Source organism: Astyanax mexicanus, chromosome 1 (genome assembly GCF_023375975.1).
Source record: "Astyanax mexicanus isolate ESR-SI-001 chromosome 1, AstMex3_surface, whole genome shotgun sequence".
Classification (NCBI taxonomy): Eukaryota; Metazoa; Chordata; class Actinopteri; order Characiformes; family Acestrorhamphidae; genus Astyanax; species Astyanax mexicanus.
Window position 1 is genome coordinate 29,603,515 of NC_064408.1, and position 24,522 is coordinate 29,628,036.

The 24,522-nt window shown below is 38.0% G+C and overlaps 3 protein-coding genes and 1 non-coding gene across 8 annotated transcripts in view; 3 read left to right on the plus strand and 1 right to left on the minus strand.

The window, feature by feature from the left end:
• Window positions 1-478: 478 nt before the first annotated feature.
• orai2 (ORAI calcium release-activated calcium modulator 2) lies at window positions 479-9,631 on the plus strand. 3 transcript variants are annotated; one of them, XM_022680515.2, is made up of 4 exons: window positions 479-640; window positions 2,376-2,421; window positions 3,602-3,837; window positions 6,317-9,631. In XM_022680515.2, the coding sequence occupies exons 2-4, from the start codon at window positions 2,385-2,387 to the stop codon at window positions 6,869-6,871; spliced, it is 828 nt and encodes a 275-aa protein (XP_022536236.2). In that variant the 5' UTR covers window positions 479-640; window positions 2,376-2,384; the 3' UTR covers window positions 6,872-9,631. The 3 variants fall into 3 exon arrangements, with proteins under 3 accessions (XP_022536236.2, XP_007245361.1, XP_049331936.1); XM_007245299.4 differs by having other exon boundaries at window positions 480-640; window positions 2,372-2,421; XM_049475979.1 differs by lacking the exon at window positions 2,376-2,421 and having other exon boundaries at window positions 480-640.
• Window positions 9,632-12,954: 3,323 nt separating this feature from the next.
• LOC125785825 (Z30 small nucleolar RNA) lies at window positions 12,955-13,050 on the plus strand. Its single transcript, XR_007428172.1, has one exon. It is a non-coding gene; the product is annotated as a Z30 small nucleolar RNA (small nucleolar RNA).
• A 7-nt stretch (window positions 13,051-13,057) lies between these two features.
• Window positions 13,058-21,027, minus strand: pex12 (peroxisomal biogenesis factor 12). Of its 2 annotated transcripts, XR_007438287.1 has the most exons (4): window positions 20,700-21,027; window positions 16,884-17,419; window positions 14,154-16,726; window positions 13,058-13,947 (listed from the first exon to the last, which is right to left on the minus strand). XR_007438287.1 is itself a non-coding variant. In XM_007245301.4 (3 exons), the coding sequence occupies exons 1-3, from the start codon at window positions 20,829-20,831 to the stop codon at window positions 16,339-16,341; spliced, it is 1,056 nt and encodes a 351-aa protein (XP_007245363.1). In that variant the 5' UTR covers window positions 20,832-21,027; the 3' UTR covers window positions 13,058-16,338. The 2 variants fall into 2 exon arrangements, 1 of the variants encoding a protein (XP_007245363.1); XM_007245301.4 differs by having other exon boundaries at window positions 13,058-16,726.
• A 54-nt stretch (window positions 21,028-21,081) lies between these two features.
• ap2b1 (adaptor related protein complex 2 subunit beta 1) overlaps window positions 21,082-24,522 on the plus strand; it is a 49,049-nt gene continuing 45,608 nt past the window's right edge. The window contains exons 1-5 of one of the 2 annotated variants that reach the window (XM_022680462.2): window positions 21,082-21,209; window positions 22,633-22,690; window positions 22,833-22,938; window positions 23,482-23,617; window positions 24,184-24,429. In XM_022680462.2, the coding sequence (XP_022536183.1) occupies window positions 22,654-22,690; window positions 22,833-22,938; window positions 23,482-23,617; window positions 24,184-24,429 (525 nt within the window). In that variant the 5' untranslated portion in view covers window positions 21,082-21,209; window positions 22,633-22,653. The remainder of the gene's footprint in view (window positions 21,210-22,632; window positions 22,691-22,832; window positions 22,939-23,481; window positions 23,618-24,183; window positions 24,430-24,522) is intronic. The other variant, XM_022680456.2, reaches the window with a different exon arrangement.

Sequence of the window (24,522 nt, forward strand, 5' to 3'; positions counted from 1 at the left end):
TTTCCATTCCTTAATTCTTCTGTGATGGGAAACCGAAATTAGCTTTTATTAATTTTTATTTTATTTTAATTTTCCGTTCCACCTTAAATGCTGCAGCCCTTGCCATATGTTGTACCATTTAAGGTGGAACGAGAAAGTTCGCTAGATAGCTAGCTACTGAGATTAACTAATTGCATTTTTTATGCTTGTTATGAAGAAAAATAACATTAACATACACATTAAGGCTAAAGGCTAAGTGGTAGGGACAATGGGTGAAATGGGATTGGGCCTTAATGGATCACAATAGTGATGATGGATCAGGCATTTTATCAATAATTTGATAAGGTTTGACTGTGTTGGAAATGGCTTCACTTCCGATGTACTGTATTATCGCTGAATAATATTGTTGGTAGAATAGGAGTCTGTGTAAATAGATGGAGCTCTCTCTCTCTCTCTTTCTCTCTCTCACTCACTGGGCTGGGCTGGGCGCAGTCTCATCACGTGACCCGTTGATGGCTGAGGAGGGAGGGGAGAAGGAAACCAAAATATTGCAGTCAGAGGCGCTCGATCAGTGTGTCTACAGCTCTAAACCCCAAAACCCGCCCTGTTCACTGGAGTATTATCACTCCTGAAGTGTCTCTGTGGAATATCCGACAGTGAGGTGAGTGATTTCTGCCCGGGTTAGACTGTAGATGTGAGATACTGGTGGATGAGGCGATTCTCATCTTAAACAACAGGCTACAGAGCGCTAGGCTAGGTTAACTCATTAGCCGGACAGCAGCAGCGCTTCAGCCGCGGGATCAGCGGGGCTAGTGCTCACGATCAGACACATTTATCAGGACTAGCGCTTTATTTTTTAATAAAAACTGTGTGATTCAGTAAACAGAGGCCGTTCTGTGGTCGGAGAGAGAGAGTCGATACAGCAGGTTCAGTTAGAGACAGTTTCACTGTGAGTCTGTGTGCGCCAGTGCAGACAGCTGTTTAACTAATCACACAGATCAGCTCCATTAACTGGGTTTAGTTACTGACCCTAAATTAGGCGACTATCCTGTGGTTAATAATGGTTTAAGGCCCAGGCTTTAGTTATATTAATGAATATTGAATATAGCTGAATAATAGCATATATTTGTATAAACTATGTTTAAATCTAACGTTAGTTAGCTTAGCTAAACAGTACACAGAGCATTTAATAAATAATATAGGTTAACTATTAACCAGCCTATTAGCTTAAGTTACCATTATTCTCTTCTGTTGTAGGTTAGCTAGGATATTTGAGTTATTCTGTATCCTGATTCTCACTGAGTCTCACTGTGTTTTCTATTGTAGTTAGCTAGTTAAATGTCTCCCACGGAATGAACATGGACCACAGAAAATCCCCTTTTCAGCTATTTTTGTGATTATCATGAGTTAAAAATGTGGCAAGGCTGGTCACAATACGGTCTCTACTGTAGCTAACGAAGTAAAACTGATTTATTTAGCTAATAAAACAGTGGAAATGTCTAAAATATAAAACATAGCCCAACAAAGACGTGGCTTTTGTTTCCACAAACAGTTCAGTTAGTTATGTGGCTAGTGCTATTCTCAGTGTATTCCTCATATTTAGGTTCATATGTGAATACATTCTTAAAATGTGCAGCCAATACCTGTAAAATAATATTTTCTTAACATGTGCTATGGTGTTAGCTAGCTGTCATAACGTTAAAGTGTTTGAACATGGTGTGACTGGCGAAATAATACTTGGCGCCTAAATAAATATTGTGGCCCCTTGCTGGCCCCTTTTTGTAAATGTATTCTATTTATAGGTAATACCAGATCTACAGACCAGTTAAATAAAGAAAAACATTAAATAAGACTTTTGACTGGTACTGTGTGTATAATCATAAGCTTTATTTATGATTATTCAGAGTCATAATAAATATTTAGAATTCTTCTAGAAGGAAAAGTAATCATAGATATCTAAAGTGGATTTTTAAAAATGTAATTAAAGATTCAAATTTTCCATTTAGGTCAATGATAACATATGACTAGTCAAAATTACATTAAGGATATGTAGTATTTGTAATATGTCTACTCAGAATGTCTGTATGTATCTATAGACCACATATAATTACCAGTAAATATTTTATAGCTGATGGCGGAAATAAGAGTTTCTACTAGAAAGTTTCTTCTTGGAACTGAGACTTGTACTGTTGGTATCATTTTAGGCTAAACTACTTTTGTCTTTTTACAGTCATTGGCTAAGCATTTTATTTGACCTGATTGAAGGTTTCGGGTAATTGAATAGTTGGTTTTCAGGTTCCCACAGCAGCCACATGTTAATATCCTGTTTGGTTGTTTATTCTTTTCACGGCTCAGCTCTGTTCACACTTAATATTTTTTTCTTTCCTGTTAGCCAGAGATGTGTGATGACAGCTGCTTATAGAAACGGGGAAACCCAGCCTTGTAAGTATCGTTAGCTGTTCTTGGCTGCCTTCCTGGACCAAGTTAAAGAAATGTTTTATTAAAGAAGTCAATTTGCACAATTTTGTACTCGCATCAAACTTACTAATCAGCTAAGACATGTTTGATTTCTAATGTTAGCTTCTTTAGTCGTGCATTGGGCCTATGGGGCTAATGTACTGGTAGTCAGACAAAAATGCCCAAGGTTTTCATATGTCTTTACCAGTGTTTACCATCTGTATTTGATGTGTTTAAAGAGACCCTTTCTTTTCATTTTCTGATGGGGAATCACATACTCACATTTTCAAAATTTGACTTTTGATCTGAGAGCAATATTATAGAGAATGCTACACCGTTCCTCATATGATGGAATGGGTTGAGTTGAGTTGTGATTGAAGATAAAACTGATCAGAGCTTGAGGGTCTGTTTTGGAAAATATGCAGCAGAAGAAAAATCCATCCGCTGTAGGAGAGGTGTGGGCTGCAGCGAAGAATGTGTGGGAAGAAAATTCATTTAGATCAGGAGTTCCCAACCTTTTCCAACTTGCAGCCCACGCACCTGACCGACCACGCATGCATCCACAACTCATCAAAAACATTTAAACCAGAATACAAACAAATGTAAAACCGTAATCAGCGTGACCCATCGGATTGTGCTTGAGTGTATAATCTCTCAACAAAATGAACACATTAAATAGCCTACAAATTGCATCTGTTTGTATGTATGTATTCATGATTGATAAATTCCATATGATTAAAAATATTTTGCACTGTCAAACTAAGAATATGAAAAATAACTATTCAGATGTCAGTTTTTCTAGACAAATCGACTAAATGCATGACAATTGTCATAACATTTTATATTTATATATTGTAGAGAAACACAGATTTAGATATTTTTGCACTTCAGTAAAATATAAATAAGCAATGAGGAGATCAAACATATATTTAAAGTTGAACTTAATTTGTGGGGAGGGGCAAAGAACCATGTTTAATGAACCATCCCTTTAAGCATAATCCTTAAGAGTCAAGTCAATACACAATTTCCATTTACATTTAATTAATGTATGAGAAAACAGGTTGGACTAGGTGAAACACAATACTTGTCAACCATAATAACCATAATGCAAATCAACACTCCGCTTCGATATGGCAAAACTATTCATGTTCATACTTTCTCACAGTTGCCATGAGTGGTGACCTGAATGTACCGATGGGATCCTCGTCTGCCGGGATGTCGGACAGGATCCAGGATGGAGGGGGGATGGACTACAGAGATTGGGTTCGCCGCAGCTACCTGGAGCTGGTTACCTCCAACCACCACTCAGTCCAGGCTCTCTCCTGGAGGAAGCTCTACCTGAGCAGGGCCAAACTTAAGGCCTCCAGCCGCACCTCAGCCTTGCTCTCTGGCTTTGCTATGGTCAGTATAATGCTGGGAACAATAAGTTATTGTGTAACATGATTTGTTTAAATTTTGCTTGGCTGTCAAATTTGATTGATAGCCGAAGATTGTTTGCTTTTTTGTTTTTTATTTGGGCTATGAAGCTAATGTTGCTAGCAAATACTGAAGGCGTATTTCACTATTCAAGCTGTGTACCCAAATGATCACACATTTGTCTTGTGACTGCTCAAACAAACTTGCTTATGGTGTTTTAAATATGCTGTGGCCAAGTTTCTGACACTAAATACAGCTCTGGAAAAAAGGAAAAGACCACTTCAGTTTCTGAATCAGTTTCTCTGATTTTACTATTTATAGGTATCAGTTTGAGTAAAATGAACATTGTTGTTGTTTTTTTTATATATAAACTACGGACAACGTTTCTCCCAAATTCTGTTTAAAGCTTTTATTTGCAGAAAATGAGAAATGGCTGAAATAACAAAATAGATACAGAACTTTCAGACCTCAAATAATGCAACGAAAACAAGTTAATAATTACAAAGTGACAGAAATCAATATTTGGTGGAATAACCCTGTTTTTTAATCACAGTTTTCATGCATCTTGGCATGTTGTCCTCCACCAGTCTTACACACTGCTTTTGGATAACTTTATGCCACTCCTGGTGCAAAAATGTAAGCAGTTCAGCTTGGTTTGATGGCTTTTGGTCATCCATCTTCCTCTAGATTGTATTCCAAAGGGTTTCAATTTGGTAAAATCAAAGAAACTTTTCATTTTTAAGTGGTCTCTTATATTTTCCAGTGCTGTATATGTTATACATATGCAGTTTACTTTGGACCTAGTTATAAAGTGTCATATAGAGAAATAGCTTACAAATTGATGATCGCTGATTGGTCATTAAATATGACTAGAGAATTAATTACAAAGGTCAGAAGCATCATTTTATTTATTTGTGCAGACTTTAATTTGCTGAGGTATTTCAGATGGATCACTAGATTAGCATGTGTAGCTGCGTCTTGTGCGAGCCTGAATCCTGTTGCTAAAACAAAGTGAGTCATTAGTCTCCTTGGTTGTTTCTCCTACAATGGTCAGTTGAGAATGTGAGTGGTATTTGTTGTAGATGTCAGTAAGAGCCACGGATAAGAAGCAGCACTGGGGACAGAAACAGACTAAAAATAAAGAATACATATTATCTGAAAGAACAATAAATTGCTGTCGACAAAGCATTATTTAATGTTGTTAAGATTTTAACAGAAACAATATATTTTTTGGTTGATCTTTTCTGCCTCCTTTATTTAAGTTGTTAACCTTGTGTGCAGAACAGAATATCAATAACCTTAAATTTAATCTGTACAGTTAATTCAATAAGGTATACAATGATAATGTAATTCATGAGTTAAATGTATTTAGCAATGGTTTTACTAAATAATCGGCATGTGAATTGTTTTTTGGTTATTTAAAATAATGTTAAATGTAGACAGAAGGAGGTGGTGTTAATGTTATGCTTGATGTATGTCACAGTTTTTCACCATTATCAGGCCATCACTTAACATTGAACAGTTTATTGTTCTGTTGAAGAAAACATAATTATTCTGGTATGAATGGATTTCGTGCAGCAAGTTTGAGGCACTGTTATATTATTATGTTTTCAAACTTAAAGGGACAAGCAGTACTAAATGAGAACAAGTGTGTGAAATGGCTACAGGCTACAGCAGTCCAATTTCCAAACATTGGCGAGAGTCGCCTGCACCACCTGCCCATCCTCGGACATGTAACTCACGCATATGGTCAGATTGACACACAGTAGCAAGCGATGAAGAGTCTTACTCTGTAAGCTGATCAGAGAATGTGTACATTTGCAGTGTTCTTATTGTTTGCACATGATAAACAAATTCATGTGGATTTTTGGATAACTATGTTAGCTTTTTACCCTGGGCTGTGTTAGCTAAAGCTAATAAAGTCCATTATCCCTCAAACAAAACCTCACTGCTCTGATAATACACACTCTGTTGAAATTAGTACTCAGTAGAAAGTGGGACTTTTGGTGATAAATTACCCAGCTATGGTTAGGCAACCTTACTGAAGCATAGTGATTACCTGTTCAGATGATAAATAGTCAGCTCAGTAGTTTCCATGACTGCAGCACAGTGTTTGCATGCTTGTTGTGTTCTACACCTGGTAATGCAGGATGTGCAAATGGGACTGGGGGAATGGTGTTGGGCACTAATGGAGACTAAACACAACACAAACACAATGACAGTGCTTAAATTTTCCTTAATAATTGATGATACATCCTAATCATTTTATGAGTTACTACATAAATTATAATCCATAATGGTCATTTAAACTTAAAACAGGAAAGAAATACAATGTGCATCATGAAAATGTCTGGAATGTACTGGAATGTTATGTCTTGGTCATATCGCACAGTTCTACACAGTTCTAGTTTAGTTTTTGCTTTTGTTACTTTCAGTGTTGACTGTTTATTTTTCATCTCTTTAGGTGGCCATGGTGGAAGTGCAGCTGGAGATGCAGTACAGTTACCCACGTGTGCTCCTCATCGCCTTCAGTGTGTGCACTACAGTGCTGGTGGCCGTGCACCTCTTCGCACTTCTCATCAGCACCTGCATCCTGCCCAATGTGGAAGCAGTCAGCAACATCCACAACCTCAACTCTGTGTCTGAGTCGCCCCATGAACGCATGCACAAGTACATTGAGCTGGCTTGGGGCTTTTCCACAGCCTTGGGCATCCTGCTGTTCCTGGCCGAAGTGGTGCTCCTCTGCTGGATCAAATTCCTGCCTGTGGACTCGGGGGCGTCCCCGAAGCTGAACTGTACCGGCCAGGCAGCCAGTCAGCCAGGCCACAGCGGCTGGCAAGCGGCGTTGGCCTCGACTATCATTATGGTGCCAGTGGGCCTTATCTTCGTGATCTTCACCATCCATTTCTATCGCTCTCTGGTGCGCCACAAGACAGAGCGCCACCACCAGGAGATCGAAGAACTACACAAGATCAAGGTGCAACTGGACGGCCATGAGAGAGGGCTACAAGCAGTGTGAGCACTTGATCTATGTTTTATTTCCTTTTTCTTTACTTTTTCTGCTGTGGCACCATTCTTCATGCCTACAAGCGCCAGCCTTTAAAGTCCCTCCTTGTTGAAGCCAGTTCACCTGCGTGCATTTTTTAAATGCCATAATTTACCACATGCAACAGCCTGGACAGTGTCTTACTCTGCCTTGTTTCAAAATCATTTGTTGAGAGATAGAAGGCGCCTTACATGAAAGTGGCATGTTTACAGATTTTTGCATCAAGGGCTATTTGGTTTTCTTTTTGTTTGGTTAAAGAGTCTTTTTTTCTAATGCTTTTGTGTTATTTTCTGTTGCCATGCCTCAAGAACCAGAGAATGTTACACAGAGGTATTAACCTCCCCCCACCCCTCTTGGAGTAGGTTTCTACGGGGTGGTGTGTAATGGTGTGCCAAAATTGCCCTGGAATTGGGAAAAACAAGGACAAGCATGTGGGAGTCTATTAATAACTAAAACTATTCAGGCTCACTGCCAAAGTAACTGAGTCAGATATGCAATGATTAAAAATCACAGGTCTGTATTGTCTGAGCTTCCATTTGGTGGTAAAAAGTATGTTGTTCCTAAGTTACTAAATTTTTGATGGACTTTCTTTGTACTGAAGAAATCCAGAGATGTTACAAAGAATGTATACAAGCCCGTTAATAAGCTGTATATCAAACCATTTGAATTTTTATGTGACCTAAAAGGACCATTCAGTAAGATGAAATGTCTTAAACAGGTTTTATCATTCAGTAGACAGCTCTGTATATTAGTGCACACGTTTCAAACAGTCAGAGTACATTTTAGGCAAAAAGTAGAATCCTCTATTACTGTTTTTTTGTCTATTTGCAACCATGCCTTGCTTAGTGCTGTATCATTGTGCTACAAGAGGTTTACGTTAAGATTACTGTGGCAGGACTTGTGTGTTCAGAGCAAGTCGGGTCAAACTTCCTGTACAGAGAGCACGCACTTTAAATGGGCATGATTACAAAACTGCCTGCTTCTAAGATGCAGTGAAATTGCTGTTTCATTTTTGTGGTCAAACCTAATGGATCTGCTTTGTGAACTGTATAATTCAGTGATCTATGAGTGGGTAGATTGAACAGCTCCAGATGCTTCCTGTGAAAACCTTTAAAAATAAAGTGTATCGTTTATATAACAAGAACATGTGAGGATAACATTCCAAAAGAAAAAAGATTTTACCTACAACTGCTTGCCTTACTGCAAAGACTTGGAAGTGCACTTGTGCTGTAGTTTGCCACATCAAGACCTGTTTAATTAAGGAGGTTATGTGTATATCTGTTTGAATGCCAGTACATAGATATTCATAGAAAGTAGAAATTGGGCCAAATTCTATGTGTAGTAGTCCAGTCATCATTTATGGATTCTGCTCTTTTGGACATAATTTGATACTAGTCTGAGGAAAAACATAATTCTAAACATCTGTCCTAGGCCAATCATTTTCTTTTTCTTTTTTTTTAATGATTACCTTTTTTTGAAACCAGTGAATGTAGAAATCATGGGCACTGTGGTTCCATTCCATTCTTTAAGAAATTACACTAAAATATCTGCCATGTTATCAAATTTGCAACCAGATTTTGCAGAGTAGAGACCAAAGGCCCGCCTCCTCTCTGAGAATCAACAACTCAGACTGCCTTCATTGAGTTTCAGTGCACTCTAAAGGACCATGTTTAAATAGTAGAAGTGCCATTCATATATTTTATTACAAAAACCAAATGTATGGGGATGGGCAAAGCTACAATCATAGTGTAACCAGTCAGCAAAGGCACTAGACCTGTGGTGGCTTCATTTTTAAGGGCCATTTTCTGTTCATGCTTTCTACAATCATTGACCTTAAGGACTGCGATATTTCTGTGCACCCTAAAAGACATAGGGGTTTAAGGGTTTAAGGATTTGAGCTCATAGTTTGGAAGCATTATTCGTCACTAAATTTTTTTATTAATGCTTGCAAGCTAAGAAGTCTTGCTTATTTGCCAGTCCTAAAACAAACAAACCTCATGTTTTAGAAATGATAACTTTTTTTAGGAAAATAAATACTTTTGAAGCTTATTAGTAGTTACCATTTCATCGGAAGTCATTTAACATAATTTCTATTGACCTCTATAAAAATCTATGATGTATGAAATCACAAAACAAGTGGCCTTTTCAAGCTGTGTATAAGTTAAAATTGGAAGTTATGGTTTTGATATGACCGTGGCAACAAAACAAATGCCTTCTTCTTTCACACGTCTGATCATGTTTTGTGAATTATTGCTTTGCCATTGTATTTAATGATTTAATCTCAAGTAATGAGCTGGGATCACTATTTGCCATTCATGTTTTTTTTTTGAAGAAATTTATTCCAAAAGAGGCAGTTCATGCATGTGGACCCAGTATACACTACAATAAAGGACTATAGGCTTTAATGTCCAATGGTTAGTGGCATCAGCCCAAAATATTTAACTTTGACCAAAATGGAGCACTTGTGAACGGAATGGATGTGGACTTTACACTGCAGTCTTTGCAGAACAAACCAATGCCTTTGGCAAACTCTGTGTTTTGGACAATGTATGTGCATCACGTGACATGATGAGCACACAAAACAGGTGATGGTCATACTCTTAATTTGGTGCACAATATTTAACCAACTGTTCACAGAATTGTTTTGTGGGGTGGCATGTCCTTTTCATATTCTGTCTGTGTACTTGTATGTTAATTTATGTCAAATAAACACCTTATTTTGTTTACTTTCAATGCATATATTTTTGTCAATTTATTGGTTTTGTTGTCTGTACTGGTTTTAGATATTTAGAGATCAATATATAATCAAGTTTTACTCTCTCAGCCATCACTAAGCACAATATGAGCTACTGTTGCTGGTTCTAAGGTTACAGAGATGACAGCTAGTGCTCTCCTAGTCTCCAAGTGCTCAGCTAGTTTAAAAAAGATTGTCTGACTTCATGTCACTCAACTAGCAGATGCTAGCTTTTACACTTTTAGGGATGGCTAGTTCTGGGATAAATTGGGTATATGAAAGCTGTACACTAGGGGTGTACATAGACATCATAGCTTGGCCTAAACATGGTACATTGGGAAAAAGTATAGTAACTGCAGCCTGCAGTGAGTTAATTAGCTAGCAACGTTTAAACAGTTGCTTGTTCAGTGCATTCCTATCAATGGCTGTATATAAGAATTTATACATATGTACAGTCATATGAAAAAGTTTGGGCACCCCTATTAATCTTAATCATTTTTAGTTCTAAATATTTGGGTGTTTGCAACAGCCATTTCAGTTTGATATATCTAATAACTGATGGACACAGTAATATTTCAGGATTGAAATGAGGTTTATTGTACTAACAGAAAATGTGCAATATGCATTAAACCAAAATTTGACCGGTGCAAAAGTATGGGCACCCTTATCATTTTATTGATTTGAATACTCCTAACTACTTTTTACTGATTTACTGAAGCACAAAATTGGTTTGGTAACCTCACCAAGCCAAGAAAAATATCAGAAAGGCAGAGAAGAAGAATGGTGAGAACAGTCAAGGACAATCCACAGACCACCTCCAAAGAGCTGCAGCATCATCTTGCTGCAGATGGAGTCACTGTGCATCGGTCAACAATACAGCGCACTTTGCACAAGGAGAAGCTGTATGGGAGAGTGATGCGAAAGAAGCTTTTGCACACGTCAGGCGACTCTGTTTGTGGCGTGCTTGCAGAAATGGCTTCTTTCGCATCACTCTCCCAAACAGCTTCTCCTTGTGCAAAGTGCGCTGTATTGTTGACCGATGCACAGTGACACCATCTTTCAAAGCTCAATGAGGTTACCAAACCAATTTTGTGCTTCAGTAAGTCAGTAAAAAGTAGTTAGGAGTATTCAAATCAATAAAATGATAAGGGTGCCCATACTTTTGCACCGGTCAAATTTTGGTTTAATGCATATTGCACATTTTCTGTTAAAAATGATTAAGATTAATAGGGGTGCCCAAACTTTTTCATATGACTGTATATACATGGTTTTCACACACAGACCCAAACATGTTCAACCAACCCACCATGGTTTCAATTCATAAAATATTAGTTAATTCTCAGTTGTTTTAAATCTAAATGTATTTAAAAGGATTTAAAAGAGGGAAAAAAAATGAGAATCTGAATAACTTCCTACATTCAGGAGAAGGGGACTACAAACAAGGCTACAGTTCCCAAATTACCATGCAAATCCATTGTCTTACACACTGTCTGTAAAACATAAACACTTTCTACTTACAAAGGAATCTGAGGCAGGAAGGCCGGACGTGTTTTATCCGGGTCTGACACAGTTCAGAAGAGAGCACCCTTTGTCTGAACCTTCCCAGTGTAAAAAGATTGAATTTATGGTGATTTTGAAGCATTTATTGGTCAGTTCTTAATATTTTCAGAAAGTTACGAAGACAAAAAAATAATAATTTTTGCATGAAAATAATATACTGTGATCTCCATTTGACAGGTTTTCTACCCCAAAATTTGCCATTATGGGTATACGCTTCATTCTGGATATAATATTTTTTTAAATTTCTTTAATCTTTTCTCAAAGTTTCCTATAAAAATACACATATAAGAATCATTGTCAATTTTCCTGAAACCAGATTGGTTTTTAAATGTTGAAAACATATACATCTGAGCAGTAGTATCAGGTCTTACATCATTCTAAGACTCAAAAAAGAGTGATGATGTCCTGAAGCAGGTCAGGCCTGGTCAGATTTCCCACTGAGCCGTGTTCATAGCAGCTGAGGCTGGCATGTCCACGTGAAGCAGGACAGCTGGCGCAGTGGAAATTCTGGCAATCAATCTTTCTTGGAGCTGAGAATGGAGCAGACATTCACAAAATAAACAAAATATAGGGACACCTGCTTCAATATTGCTTCTTCTAAACGTATGATTTCATCCTGCTTTTGGTTGCTTTTGAGTAAAAGTCTCCACTTTTACTGCATTTAGCAGTAAAAGTGGAGTTAGCCTGCATTTAGCAACAAGATACTAGAAAGGATGTTGAACAAATACCACCGTGCCTCATGGCCATCCCCACAACTTGTCCCAAAAGTACTGAATGAAAAGAATACAGTTCCACTGCTCCACAGCTCAATGCTGGGGGCATCAGATCCCTCTAGACAAACCCTAGGCATTAGGCATGGTGCCTATAATTTCATGTTTGTTTATCTACTCCGAAGAGTTCTTTTTGGCAATGTCTGTAGATGATTAGACGTGCTGTAGATGTCAGTTTGCACATTTGTGTCAGCAATTGATGCAACTTCAAGTAGTTGAATGCATTCATTAGAAAGGGTATCCACAAACATTTGGACATAATAGGTCACCTACTCATTTAGAAATATTTCTGCATCCAGGACCAGAATTGGGAAATATTATTAGCCTTCTGAATTTAAACCTATGATCTAAACTAACTGGAACAGTAGTCAGTAGTATTGGACTACATAACATTTTGAATAAAGTATTACCATTACATAGTCTATGACTAGGCCTAACCCATGTCTGGCAAACTGCCCCCATAAAGACCCTGCAGAGACCTTACTTTGAAAGACATAACAACAATTAAGGGACACATGCCCAATTAGTGCCACTAATTAGCCAGCTTAACTAATGAGTCTCTTAATTAGCACCTACCCAGCTGAAGTCCAGCAAATGTTAAAGAGGTTAATGAGGGAAAGATTGAACAGGTGTGCCACTTGTTTAAAAGGAACAGAGGCAGCCCACTTTCCAGTGGGTCATTGTGTTTTGTTTGGTGTAGAGTGCAAATGCCACAGCAGGTTTTGTTCTGCTTGCAGTGATGACCTGAATGAACCAGGTAATCTTTAAAGCAATCAATCTAATGTCAATTTTAATTGACCATGTGTTCAATGGTCATGGGTGTTTCCTAGAAACAATGAGGTAAAGCTTTATGTCTTAAAACAGCCAAGAGCTGCTTTGTTTGAATTTGCATTTTAAACAAATCTGGACATGCACTTTAGCATTTGCTTTGCATACAGTGCAATTCCAGTGTAACTTCTGATAAGAATAGCCTGTATAGGTGTGGTGGATGGAAGCGATGATGAGAGTATTGTTCCTGACTTGGTATTGCCACTACATAGTGACTTTGACCAAGGTCTGATTGGATATTTAATCTTCTCTCTGAGCTGTATGTAGTTGTGTGTGTGTGTGTGTGTTTTTTTTTTTTTTTTTTTGCTGTCCTGTTTTTACCACTCACAAAGTGACAACTGGTCATGTATACCACATAAGTAACAATTTCCAACCTCTCAGTCTTTTAGAATAAAGAAAATGTTAAGTGCCTTCCTATCTTAATTTTTTTTTGGAGGGTGGCATCTTGCAGTAGTGGCCTGTGGTCATGAAACTGCAATTATAAAACTCGGCAGAGGTATTTTTATCTATTTTTTAATTAAGGGATATGGAAGGAAGACATGGGGAAAATAGGGGAAAGACTTAAACTTGCTAATGTTAGGATTTACAGTTAAACATTTTACATTATATTGTAAGTTAATCAACCCTCAAACACACTTTTTGTGAAGTGTGGTAAATGGTTGTATGTTAATTGGGAAGCTATGTAAACATTATTACTTTTTCACACAATTTCGTGGTGACTGGGTCAAATTTTCTCATTTTCCTTGTACCCCAACCGGAGAAAGATTTGCTTTTCAAGCTGCTTCTAAAGGTTTTTGGGAAATGGGCTATAAGTCTAATGAAGGTTTTTTTTTTTTTTTTTTTTTTTTAATATAACCATGTAAGTGTCATTGTTACAACTGACCCAGCTAAAGCAAGATTGTGGCTTGACTGGCTATCTAAATCAGGGTTTAACACTAGACAGCGCTTTTGCACCATTTAAGTAAAATTTTATGCTTTTTAAGGTTTCGTTTAATATAATTTAAGAGCCAAAAATCTTTAGCTTCTCTCCCTGATAATGTTAGCTAACTTGCTGCTAATGTTAGTATGTTAGCTAGCTTCCTGCTTACCTTAGTTCTCTCCCTGGATTAGATGTTTACGATGGGCCACTGTTTTCCCACCGGCATTAAACGCACCATCTGAAAATGTAATGCCTGCATCAAATTTACAGTAAATTTAAGACCTTAATTACCTGGATTTTAAATGAAGACTTTTTAAGGCTCTGTGGGAACCCTGATAGAGTTGTCATTATTGGCTACTTTAGCCTTGCAGCACCAAGACAAAATGTTTTTTGCTGGGTTAGAACGTGGAAAAAATCAAGTCTATTTAGTGTGCTCTGACCTACCCCTAATTCTTTCCTCTTCCCTCCTCTTCTGTTCTAGGCTCTGCTCGTGGGGGTGTTAAACAAACCCTGTTGACAGGGGCAGCCCCTCTGGGACCCTGCAATGAACCTCTGGTTAGAGTTGGGTCATGGATATGGGAACAAGCATTTTGTGCTCATCTATCTTTAGCCTGGACTGATGAGTATTGCAGCTCTGGACTGTTCACTTAATGGGCTTAGTCAGGTGAAATGCAGGGGGATGTAGACCATCACTTCCTTGCCAGTGAACCAAATGTATTTGCCCACAGTTTAGAGCTGGTGTAAACTTTCCTTTTGGATACAGAGCTGTTGCTATGTTTAGCTTGCTAAAACTATAACTGAACAAAATGTAACGAGGCTTTTCGTTGTATATAAATTTAGCGTTTGGGGGCTTTGCTTATAATCCATACACCACAATCACTTCAACACCACTGAGCATGAGCCTGGCCCTATAATTGAACTGTCTAGCTAGATATTATAAAGCTTTTCTGGATGTTGCAGTCTAGCCTTGTAGCTTGTTTTTCAGTGGAAGGCACCCTAGTCTGAAAGTACGTTCCCACAGCTTTCTCTGGAATGCTGTCAGGCATTATAAGCACTTGGGATTTTATCTAAATATCTTGTGGCTGCTTAGTCCTAAAATGGTGCCATGTTTGTTTGGGGTCATATTTGAAAAAACAAAGAAAGAAGGAAACTGGACATTTAGCAATCCAGTCTTTAAACCCTCGTGGGGTGATGGACTTGAGCTGAGTGAAACAGTTCTAGGGTTTCTGCCACAGATTTGCTGACTGGCAGTGATTGTTGGTAACAAGGTAGCTTTATATGTTAATTACTTTACTGTACAAATATTGTATGCTGTATCTTTGAATATTAATCACTTTATTTAGCGTGTGTGCGTGTGCGTGCGTGTCAAAGCAACAAATGTACCTAAAATACTGAGAGTGCATTTATTGCTAAGCAATTGTAAATAGGGCAAGGCTCTTTTACCTTTGTGTTTTTGTCAAACAAATCTCCAAGGCATTGACATGTGAAGTAACACACTCCTTTCATATGCAGTTGTGTTGTCATTTATTAATAAACTAATTCTGACAAACACTTGACGTGTGTTAAGTGTCTCTTTCACAGGAGCTGTAAATATTTTCCCAACACTGAGGGGGAAGGTTTGTAATGAGTTTTTAATGAGCTTTAAAGCCTTTTATAGCTGCAGCCCAGGAAGCATTAAGAAAGTTGGTCATTTAAAAACGCAACATTAGAATGTGATTCTACAGAACCTTTTTAATTTAAAAATTATGAACAGCAAACATCATGCTTTTATTTCAAGAACATGAGAAAGGTTTCAATAAAAGCGAATGGGGGCAATTGTGTAGAGCTGTTTCAGAACAAACTGTCTAGTTTTTAGAAGAATATCTCAAGGAATGTTAATTTTATAAAAATGCTGGGTTAAAACATTTTTGGCAAGCTTGCTGGGAACGGCTAGAGTATTTTATTTTTTAATCACTGAGATGATTTAAGGGGTGTGTGTGCTTGCAACAGAATTCTAAAAAGAGTCCTTTTTATGGGTGTTTCAATAAAGATAAACATGTAAAGGATGCCACTTTTCTCAACAGTTAAGATGCTACTGTGTATATCCCAAGACAACCAAATTATTAACTTTTATCTTAAATGCATATATAACTCATTGTAACTGCTTTGAGAAATGTCTCACTTCAAAAGTGAGGACCAAGCCCCTGCAACAGCATGCTGCAGGTGGAGCATTAATGTTGCTCAACAGAACCCTAGGAGTTGTATATTGGCCTCGATTTTAGATGTGGGGTCTCCAAAGCAGATTTTTGGGCATAACTTTCATTTGCATAGTAGCTGAGTCACACAACAATTTTCTTGCTCATGTAGTTTCAGAGAATGCCTTTCTCCAAAGTACAATGTCACTGAACCTTGCTAAAGCCTTCACATTTTTCACAGCTTATGAGTTTTTATATTCAAAAGCTCATCCAGTTAGTTCAGCAATAAAAATTGGCATTATTCATGACTTAAATCAACAGTTTTGGTAATTTACAAGTACACAAAACTGATCTTGTTTCCATAAAGATTACGGTACTTTGCACTGTCATAGGGGTAGGTCTTGTAAGTGAATTATCAGGAAATGCACAATAAATGCTGCAAAACCACTTGAACTCTACCCTTCCGGTGAATAGATTTTGATTAAATGCTGCAGTTCAGAGGGATAGCCTGTGAGGGGACATCGGTGGTTGGCTTTGACGTACATGTATATGCATCGATAGCAGAAGACATAGCCTGAAGTAGCCAGGGCCGTGTCATTGCTGCGCAACTTCCTGCACAGTGGGCAGACTTTATTGTTTGTGTGAGAGTCCTGGTCCTCCAGATGAAGTGGGGGTGGAGGTGTAGGGTGGGATGTGAGCGACTTTATGTTGCTCTGGTTCTCTGAGGAGTACCACCACTCCAGAAACTGCAGGAAAAACACACCCAGAGAGAGACTAGTGGAGAGAGATACTGCCACGCCTCCAACCATTGTGGACAATACACGATGCAGCTTCTCTCCAATGCTGTTGAGGGAAAAACAATTCGCAATTACATTGCATTATTCACCAGAGAATTTTTCACTTAATTCTACTGAAATACACTAAATATATATAGGATTTTATCAGAGTTTTATCTTGACCAAATTAGTCAGTTATAACATTAATAAATAATAATGCTCACCTCTGACTGGGGCTCAGTGCGGGGCCTGTTGGTTTGAGATCCAAGCTGCGAATGTCATGAGCTGTGAGGTAAGACAATTTAACTCCAGCCAGCCACAACAGGGGTGAGTGTGTCCGTGTTTTTCCAAAAACGTAAAACAGCTGATGGAAAAATGTCCAGCCATCCCATGCCATGCACACGTAAGGGTAGACAGCCAGAAAGGCCCTGTACATCTTCTGAGTAAAGGACTGTGGCAGCCGTATGGAGAAGTCATCCTCTTCCTTCTGGCGGGCCAGGACCTTCTCCAGCTTGGTCCGCAGGTATGGTAGGAGGGCAAGGAGGAGCAAGGAGCGCAGGTGCTGCCTACGGCTGAGGCCTTGGTAGGCTGCTCGAGTGCTGTCTCCACCTACCCGTTTCAGGCCGTAGAAGTTTTCAGAAAATGATGCACTGGTGCGTGACAGGAAATGGTGCTGCAGCAGGAGGTCCAGGACAGCGTAGATCTCGTCAAACTTCCTCCAGAGAATTCCATATCGATCAGGATTGGATTCAGCCAAGATCTAAGTATACATAATGACAAATAACCACAGAAGGAACAACACAAATAGGTTATGACACTACTGATGGTTATGACACTACTGATACTAAAGTATCATTTTTCGAAAAGGCAAGAAGTGGTAAGAATTATTTTATGGAACAATTTTATTTTACAACTGTGTTAAAATACCTTTGTATTTATGTCCTCTGCGGGATTCAGTATGTCAGTTTGTTTTATAAATGTATAATACAATATAATATTATATTACTTTACATAATGTTGCTTGCATGTTTTTATTCTGAGCAAGCAAAAGTATTATTAGTATTAGTATTATCTTAGTACTGGTATTAAGGATGCACTGATCTGATATTAATATAAGTTTTGTGTGCGAAGTGCGGAGATAGCGGTGAGACCCAGATGGTTGGACGTCAGCAGGAGGGAGCCATTATTGACAGACTGATCTGCATATTATCAGGTGTCTGCATACCAAAGTACTCAGACACATCATCCACGCCTATAGCACAGTTGAACTTGAGAGGGCACTGCAGAGGCAGAAATTACCATAATAAAAGCAGTACTGGTTAGTTTCATTTAGGGCTGGGGCGACGCATCGACATAATCGACGTCATCGATTACAAAAATACATCGATTTGCATAACGTGCGTCGGCGCGTCGTAAACATGGCGGCGCCTGTGGAGAGCATTAGAGGTTAGATCGGGCCCAAAAATTCCAACTGGCTGTTTTCGGGCTGTTTTAATGAGCGAAATATGATCAGAATTATGTTAATTAACACGGTAACATAGAAGCATAGAACTATTATTTAATTAAAATGATTTTTAAGAACAGCTAAACACAGTTCTGCAAGTCAAACGCGGAGGAGTTCACGTGCGAGAGAGAGAGAGAGAGAGAGAGATTTGCTTGTTCTACTCACAGGTGAAGGTTCTCTTTGATCTCCTCGTGCTCATATTCTAGTCCCATTCATAATTCTGCAGCTCCCTCAGTGTTTTCTGCCGTATTTTGCGGCTAGCGCGAGCGCTTACAACTGACACCGCGGACCGCGAGGTGCCGCCGCGTTTGTGCCGAATCCGACTCTCTGCTGAATCTGACTCCCGCTTCGCGGACAGAATCGGCACAACACCCCCGCTGTAGAACTGCGGTAGTGAAAACAGCGCTTATAAATAAATTAGTTTAGTTTCACTTTCAGTTTTCGTTATTTTTTTTTAAATAAAAATATAATTAAAAAACAGACGCCTACATCTCGGACTATTTTCTGGAGCCCGGGTCGGATTTACGGGCGGGCCTCGGGTCATGTCGGGTTCGGGCAGAGAATCTAAGCTCTAGGGAGCTTGGACTCCGGAGAGCAATCTCCAGCTACAAAAAAACGCCAGCGGGCATCTAAAGTTTGGGAGCATTTCACGCAAAAGGGCAACAATGTGGTCCTCTGCCATACGTGCAAAAGGAGCACTTGAAGCGCAAACATCCAGGAGCACTATGTCAACAGGGTCACACAGTAAGTTACCGTTTACATCAGGGTCTCCGCGGGTGTCCTTAAAAAGACTTAAGGCTGTCTACCAAAGGTTTTAAACCTGCCACAGGCAGAAATTATACATTTTTGGTTTATATTTGTGCATGGCATTTCGCAGTTTCCAGAAACAGTAGCATTATTCATAAGTTCAGGTGTTTAGCTAAGCTAGCTGCCTTAAGTTATTTTAGCTAGCGCCGTCGGCGCTGCGGTGTCACACCGTTTTCTGTCACCGTCGGAATTTTGTGACCAGTGCTCACGGTTATGAGCGTTCATTGGCAAAACGGAAGCTTTCTATACCTACACCTTACCCTCAGCCCTAAACTGAACCGTTTTGGCCAGTCGGGGTAAACATTAGAAACGAACACGTTTCGAATCGGCCAGTGCACCGGTCTGCTGAGAACTACTTGCCAGTGGTCACAAAATCTAGCGGTCACAGAAAACAGTGCAACACACGGTTGTGGTGTATGGGAGCTTATCCATTTTTAGCGTTATAGATCTAAACAACGTGCTGTACATGTAAGTGATTATAAGTGTGGGGTTTGGTTTAGTAGGCTTGTGTTGTTGTTGTTGTTGTTGTTATTATATATAAATATAGTAATTTATCGTTTGCTTTAAAACGTAAAATAATTATTTAAATATGTTTCTCAATGAATAGATTAGTCGACTAATCGAAAAAAATAATCGTTAGAATAATCGTTTAAAAAATAATCGTTAGGGACAGCCCTAGTTTCATTACTTTAAAGTAACATATATTAATAGAAACAATATGGTTTAGAGGCTCTTTAATATTGAATTTAAAAGCTGTACCGAGGCCCAATATGTTAAACTATATTTGATTTTGCAAGGTTAGTAAATGTTTAAGTCAATTAAGAAAGTCTCTCGACTAATGATATCAGATCGGTATGGGGTATCAACTTTTAAGTTAACTTCTGCCTCAGTATTGGAAGTGAAAAAGTGAAAAAAGTAATAAAAAAAAAATCACTGCATCCAATACAAAGCTATAACTACAGTACCAGGCATATTTGGACAAACCTTTCACCTCATAAAATGTTTTTCTTTATTTAATTGTAGATTAATAACAAACACATAAAAACAATTAAGGCACATATATGGAATTGGAGCTTAGTGCAAAGGAAAAACAGCAACTACTATTTAGCACCTTCAGGAACTCCTTTAAGACGCTAAGAAAACTATACCAGGTGACTCTACCTCATAAAGACACTGAAAAATACCAATTGTGCAGATCTGTCCTTAAAGCTAAACATGGAGGAATCTAAAATATGAAACATATTCTGGTCTGTTTAACAATCATATTCATGTACAGCTTTAATGATTTCAATATTAAATTTATAATGTAAAAATTGATTTGTATAATATTGCAATATTTTGAGATTAAATATTTAAGAAAAACAGTATTGAATACAAAACAATAAATCAACCTGTTATGGTTGTGATGATAATCGTTATTGTACATAATAATATGGATTTGTGGTGTAACCAGAGGGATAGTTTGAAACTAACTAGTAGTTATTAAGGACTTAGTAGAGACTTTACACACAAACTTAAGAAGGAACTTACGCAAAAGTGGTGCAATGTTCTCTAACTATAATTATGCTTTCATACTATGAGAGTTAAAATTGTTGATGTCGATGTTATATACGGAATTGTTTATAGTATCACAATCTATTGCTATATACCGAATCGTAACCCCTTCAAGTATCGTATCGCCAGGATCACAACACGCAGTCCTCAGTATTCAGTTGTTTTGCGGGCTTACCTTCACGGCGTGCTGCAGTGCGGGTTTGACAGCACCCATCAACGAGTCCTGAGCTAAAACCTCAAAAATACTCGGCCTGTCTTCCACTGCTGCTGCTGCTGCTGTGGTCAGATGTGCTCCTCTCTCCGCCATTCTGAGCGAGTTTACAGATAGATAACCTACTTAAACTTCAAAATTAGACTGTAAATCAGAGAATACTTCAGTTAGGAAGCGAACAGCGGTGTCTATAACCCACTCTGCGCTCAAAACAACCAGAACCGGGCGCCATAGTGGCCAAAGTACAGTGTAAACACTGTTTAACGCATGCCATTCTCTGCACCTCGGCGGTGCAACAACATGGCTGTTCCGTGTTTTTCCAAGAGCTCCCAACTTTCCGTTCCGGCCGCTCCATCTTCTTCCCCCCTCCGTCTACAGCTGTGGCAGTGAAAGCGGCCAGCAGCAGCAGCGGTTCACTCCAGCTCCGTTTACACCCGGATACCCTTTAAAATCCTCTCCGCTCCTGTTTCCGAGGTAGGGGCTTTTATTGTTGCTGTTTTGGACAGTCTGTTTATTTGCTGGCGAGGCGAGTTAAAAGGCCGATTTAACGAATGTCGTTCATTTTTCGTAGATGATAGCTAGCGATAGGTTAGCTTAGCAAGCTACCTAGCTAGTTAGCCTAGCCCAGATAACCTAACGTTAAACGGTCACACCCAGGGGTAATTGCTATGGGAGCCTCAAATATCGAGCTTAAATACATTATTTACACTGAATATACTGTGTTTTCTGTCTATGGGTAAATAAATAAACAGTGTTCTGTCTGAGAATGGAGCTGAACGGATATGAACGGATTCCTGGCCGGCCTGCTGTGTTTCGGATGTTCATTCTGATTAGATAAAGTTATTAAGACATATTAGACGTTTCTTTCATTTGTTTTCCAGCAGAATAAGCTTTATACTGAACATATATCTCTTTTTAAATTCACCATGACTATATTAACCTTCCTACCTGGCTAACATTACACCCATAGCCAAATATATAGTAAACTACTTATATATTTTCTTAATTTATTTAAGGGTTTTTTTTTTAAGAAACTTATTTACAAATCCTTTGGATTAATGATAATTATTGAAGAGTTTACATATCATTACACCATCAAATTTTTTTAATGCATAGATATACACGCATAACTATACACACATATATTCTTACAGGTCTGGAACATAAATAAGAGACCACTTAAAAATTATGTGTTTCTTTGATTCTACCAAATTGAAAACCTCTGAATTATAATCAAGAGGAAGATGAATAGTCACAAGACATCAAACCAAACTGAACTGCTTAAATTTTTGCACCAGGAGTGGCATAAAGTTATCCAAAATCAGTGTGTAAGACTGGTGGAGGAGAACATGCCAAGATGCATGAAAACTGTGATTAAAATCCAGCGTAATTCCACCAGATATTTATTTCTGAACTCTTAAAAATATGTAAATGAGCTTGTTCTCCTTGCATTATTTGAGGTCTAAGAGGTCTGCGTCTTTTTTGGTATTTTAGCCATTTCTCATTTTCTGCAAATAAATGACAATATTTACATTTGGAATTTAGGAGAAATGTTGTTTGTAGTTTATAGAATAAAACAACAAAGCTCGTTTAAATCGTACAACACATACAACTACTACAATATTAGAGCTTATGTCCTTTGTAAGTGTTAAATAAGTTACAGGGTTTGAAAGAGATTTCAGTAAATGTCCTATAAAACATATACAATAGGGTAGGTAGCGAGATAATTTGGCTATGGGTGTAACCTTAGCTAGATTTATGTTAAATCTATCATTCTTTTTTGCCAAACGGCTATTTTTTTGCATTATAAAAAAAAAACTTTCACAACATAAATTGAGACTCCTATTTGTGGTTACATATTTATTTGTATTATTTTAATGTGTGCTTTTCTCTGAAGTGAACTTGAACACCAATCAAAATGACAGACTCAAAGTATTTCACTACAAACAAAAAAGGTAAGGTTTTAACTTTGATTGACATTTATTTTTTCTCATTAATAAATCTGAATTAAACCTCACTCACACCTGGCATGGTAGTTTTATCTGGTCAGTGCTTTATGTTTTATTAACCTTACCCTACAATTATTATTTTCTATAGGAGAGATATTTGAACTGAAAGCTGAGTTAAACAATGAGAAGAAGGAGAAGAGGAAGGAAGCGGTGAAAAAAGTCATCGCTGCCATGACCGTGGGCAAGGATGTCAGGTATGATGGGTTTATTGGACACTGTTATTTAAATGCAGGGCAAGGATCATTTTCAGGGCAATAATGTCACGTGTTCTGTGAGCTATTTGCTTTATATGTTTTTTAATTGTTTGGGCCACAGACATCGCAGTTGTAATTTATTTATAATGATTCTGTAAGGAGAACGAAATTAATTTCTTTTTTTTCTTGGGGATTATTTGTTAGAAAAATGTTTAAATGAATCCCACACTGTGTAGGCTGTAATTTAGCTTAGCTTTAGCTCATTTTCATTTTGACTTATTATTTTGCACTGCAGTTGATGCTTTATTATTATTATTATTATTATTATTATCATTCCTTATTCTGTGACTATTAAACACTCTAGTCAATAATCAAGTAAAAGTGTTTCAAAGTGCTAGCATGTTTTTTTTTTTTGTTTTTTTTTTTCATTTGACTGTTTAAGTTTGTCTCTTTATTTAAAATAGATTATGAGGAGATTTGTATATTGCTGATGGTGGTGATCTTGATTTAAATCTATCCTGCCTCGTTCTTTCCTCTCTGTAGCTCTTTGTTCCCGGATGTGGTGAACTGCATGCAGACTGATAACTTGGAGCTGAAGAAACTGGTCTATCTATACCTGATGAACTATGCCAAGAGTCAGCCTGATATGGCCATTATGGCTGTCAACAGTTTTGTAAAGGCAAGTTTTTCTCTTGATATTAAAGAAGAGATGCTTAAAATGTGCTTATGCTATTTGCAACTTAACTCTCAATAGGTATTGCTTTAAACCACTTGCTTTAAACATTATAAACACATAGAGCATGTAGCTTTTCCTTTATCTTTCAAAATGATAGTGGCATTCTTCTTTAGAAATAACCCTAGGTTAAACATGTTCTGTGAGATTTAATGTCATAAATATTCCACTGTATTCTGTTGGTTTGGAGAAAGCTTGGAGAAACTTTTGGAAGCATTTAGGCTACATTTACATCACTAAACTGAAGTAGTCCAGCTCTGTTTTTATAAGCTGTAGATGAGAGCTGTTTTATTGCAAATTTGTTTCTCTAAAGCCTATTAAATATATAAGTGGTCAATATTGCAATTATTGTTTTAGGATCTGTATGGTCATCATGATTCACAGTGTAAAATTCTGAGTATGTCATTGTTTAATTCAGGTAGAAGATCCTATCTCTATTATTTTAAATTAATCTTGTTAATCACTACAGATGTCCTGTGGTGACATTACTGTGTGTCTGTCTTTTCCCTCAGGATTGTGAGGATCCTAATCCACTCATTCGAGCCCTGGCTGTGCGCACCATGGGCTGCATTCGTGTGGATAAGATTACAGAATACCTGTGTGAGCCTCTGAGGAAATGTCTGAAGGATGAAGACCCGTATGTGAGGAAGACTGCTGCTGTGTGTGTGGCCAAGCTGCATGACATCAATGCTCAGATGGTGGAGGACCAGGGCTTCTTGGACTCCCTTAGGGACCTTATTGCTGACTCTAACCCAATGGTTCGTAATTATGCTCGTTGTGTGCTAAACGTAAAAATTCATATGTTTTATGTATAGGTTAGCTGAAGTTAACATCGTGTGGGTTGCCAGATT

Bases quoted from the DNA above. Each gene is read 5' to 3' on its own strand.
- orai2 (XM_022680515.2), top strand. From the start codon at position 2,385: ATGACAGCTGCTTATAGAAACGGGGAAACCCAGCCTT. The intron at 2,422-3,601 runs GTAAGTATCGTT...ACTTTCTCACAG, and splicing joins AAACGGGGAAACCCAGCCTT to TTGCCATGAGTGGTGACCTG. The intron at 3,838-6,316 runs GTCAGTATAATG...TCATCTCTTTAG, and splicing joins TGCTCTCTGGCTTTGCTATG to GTGGCCATGGTGGAAGTGCA.
- pex12 (XM_007245301.4), bottom strand. From the start codon at position 20,831: ATGGCGGAGAGAGGAGCACATCTGACCACAGCAGCAGCAGCAGCAGTG. The intron at 17,420-20,699 runs GTAAGCCCGCAA...ATGTATACTTAG, and splicing joins CACTGCAGCACGCCGTGAAG to ATCTTGGCTGAATCCAATCC. The intron at 16,727-16,883 runs GTGAGCATTATT...TTCCCTCAACAG, and splicing joins GCACTGAGCCCCAGTCAGAG to CATTGGAGAGAAGCTGCATC.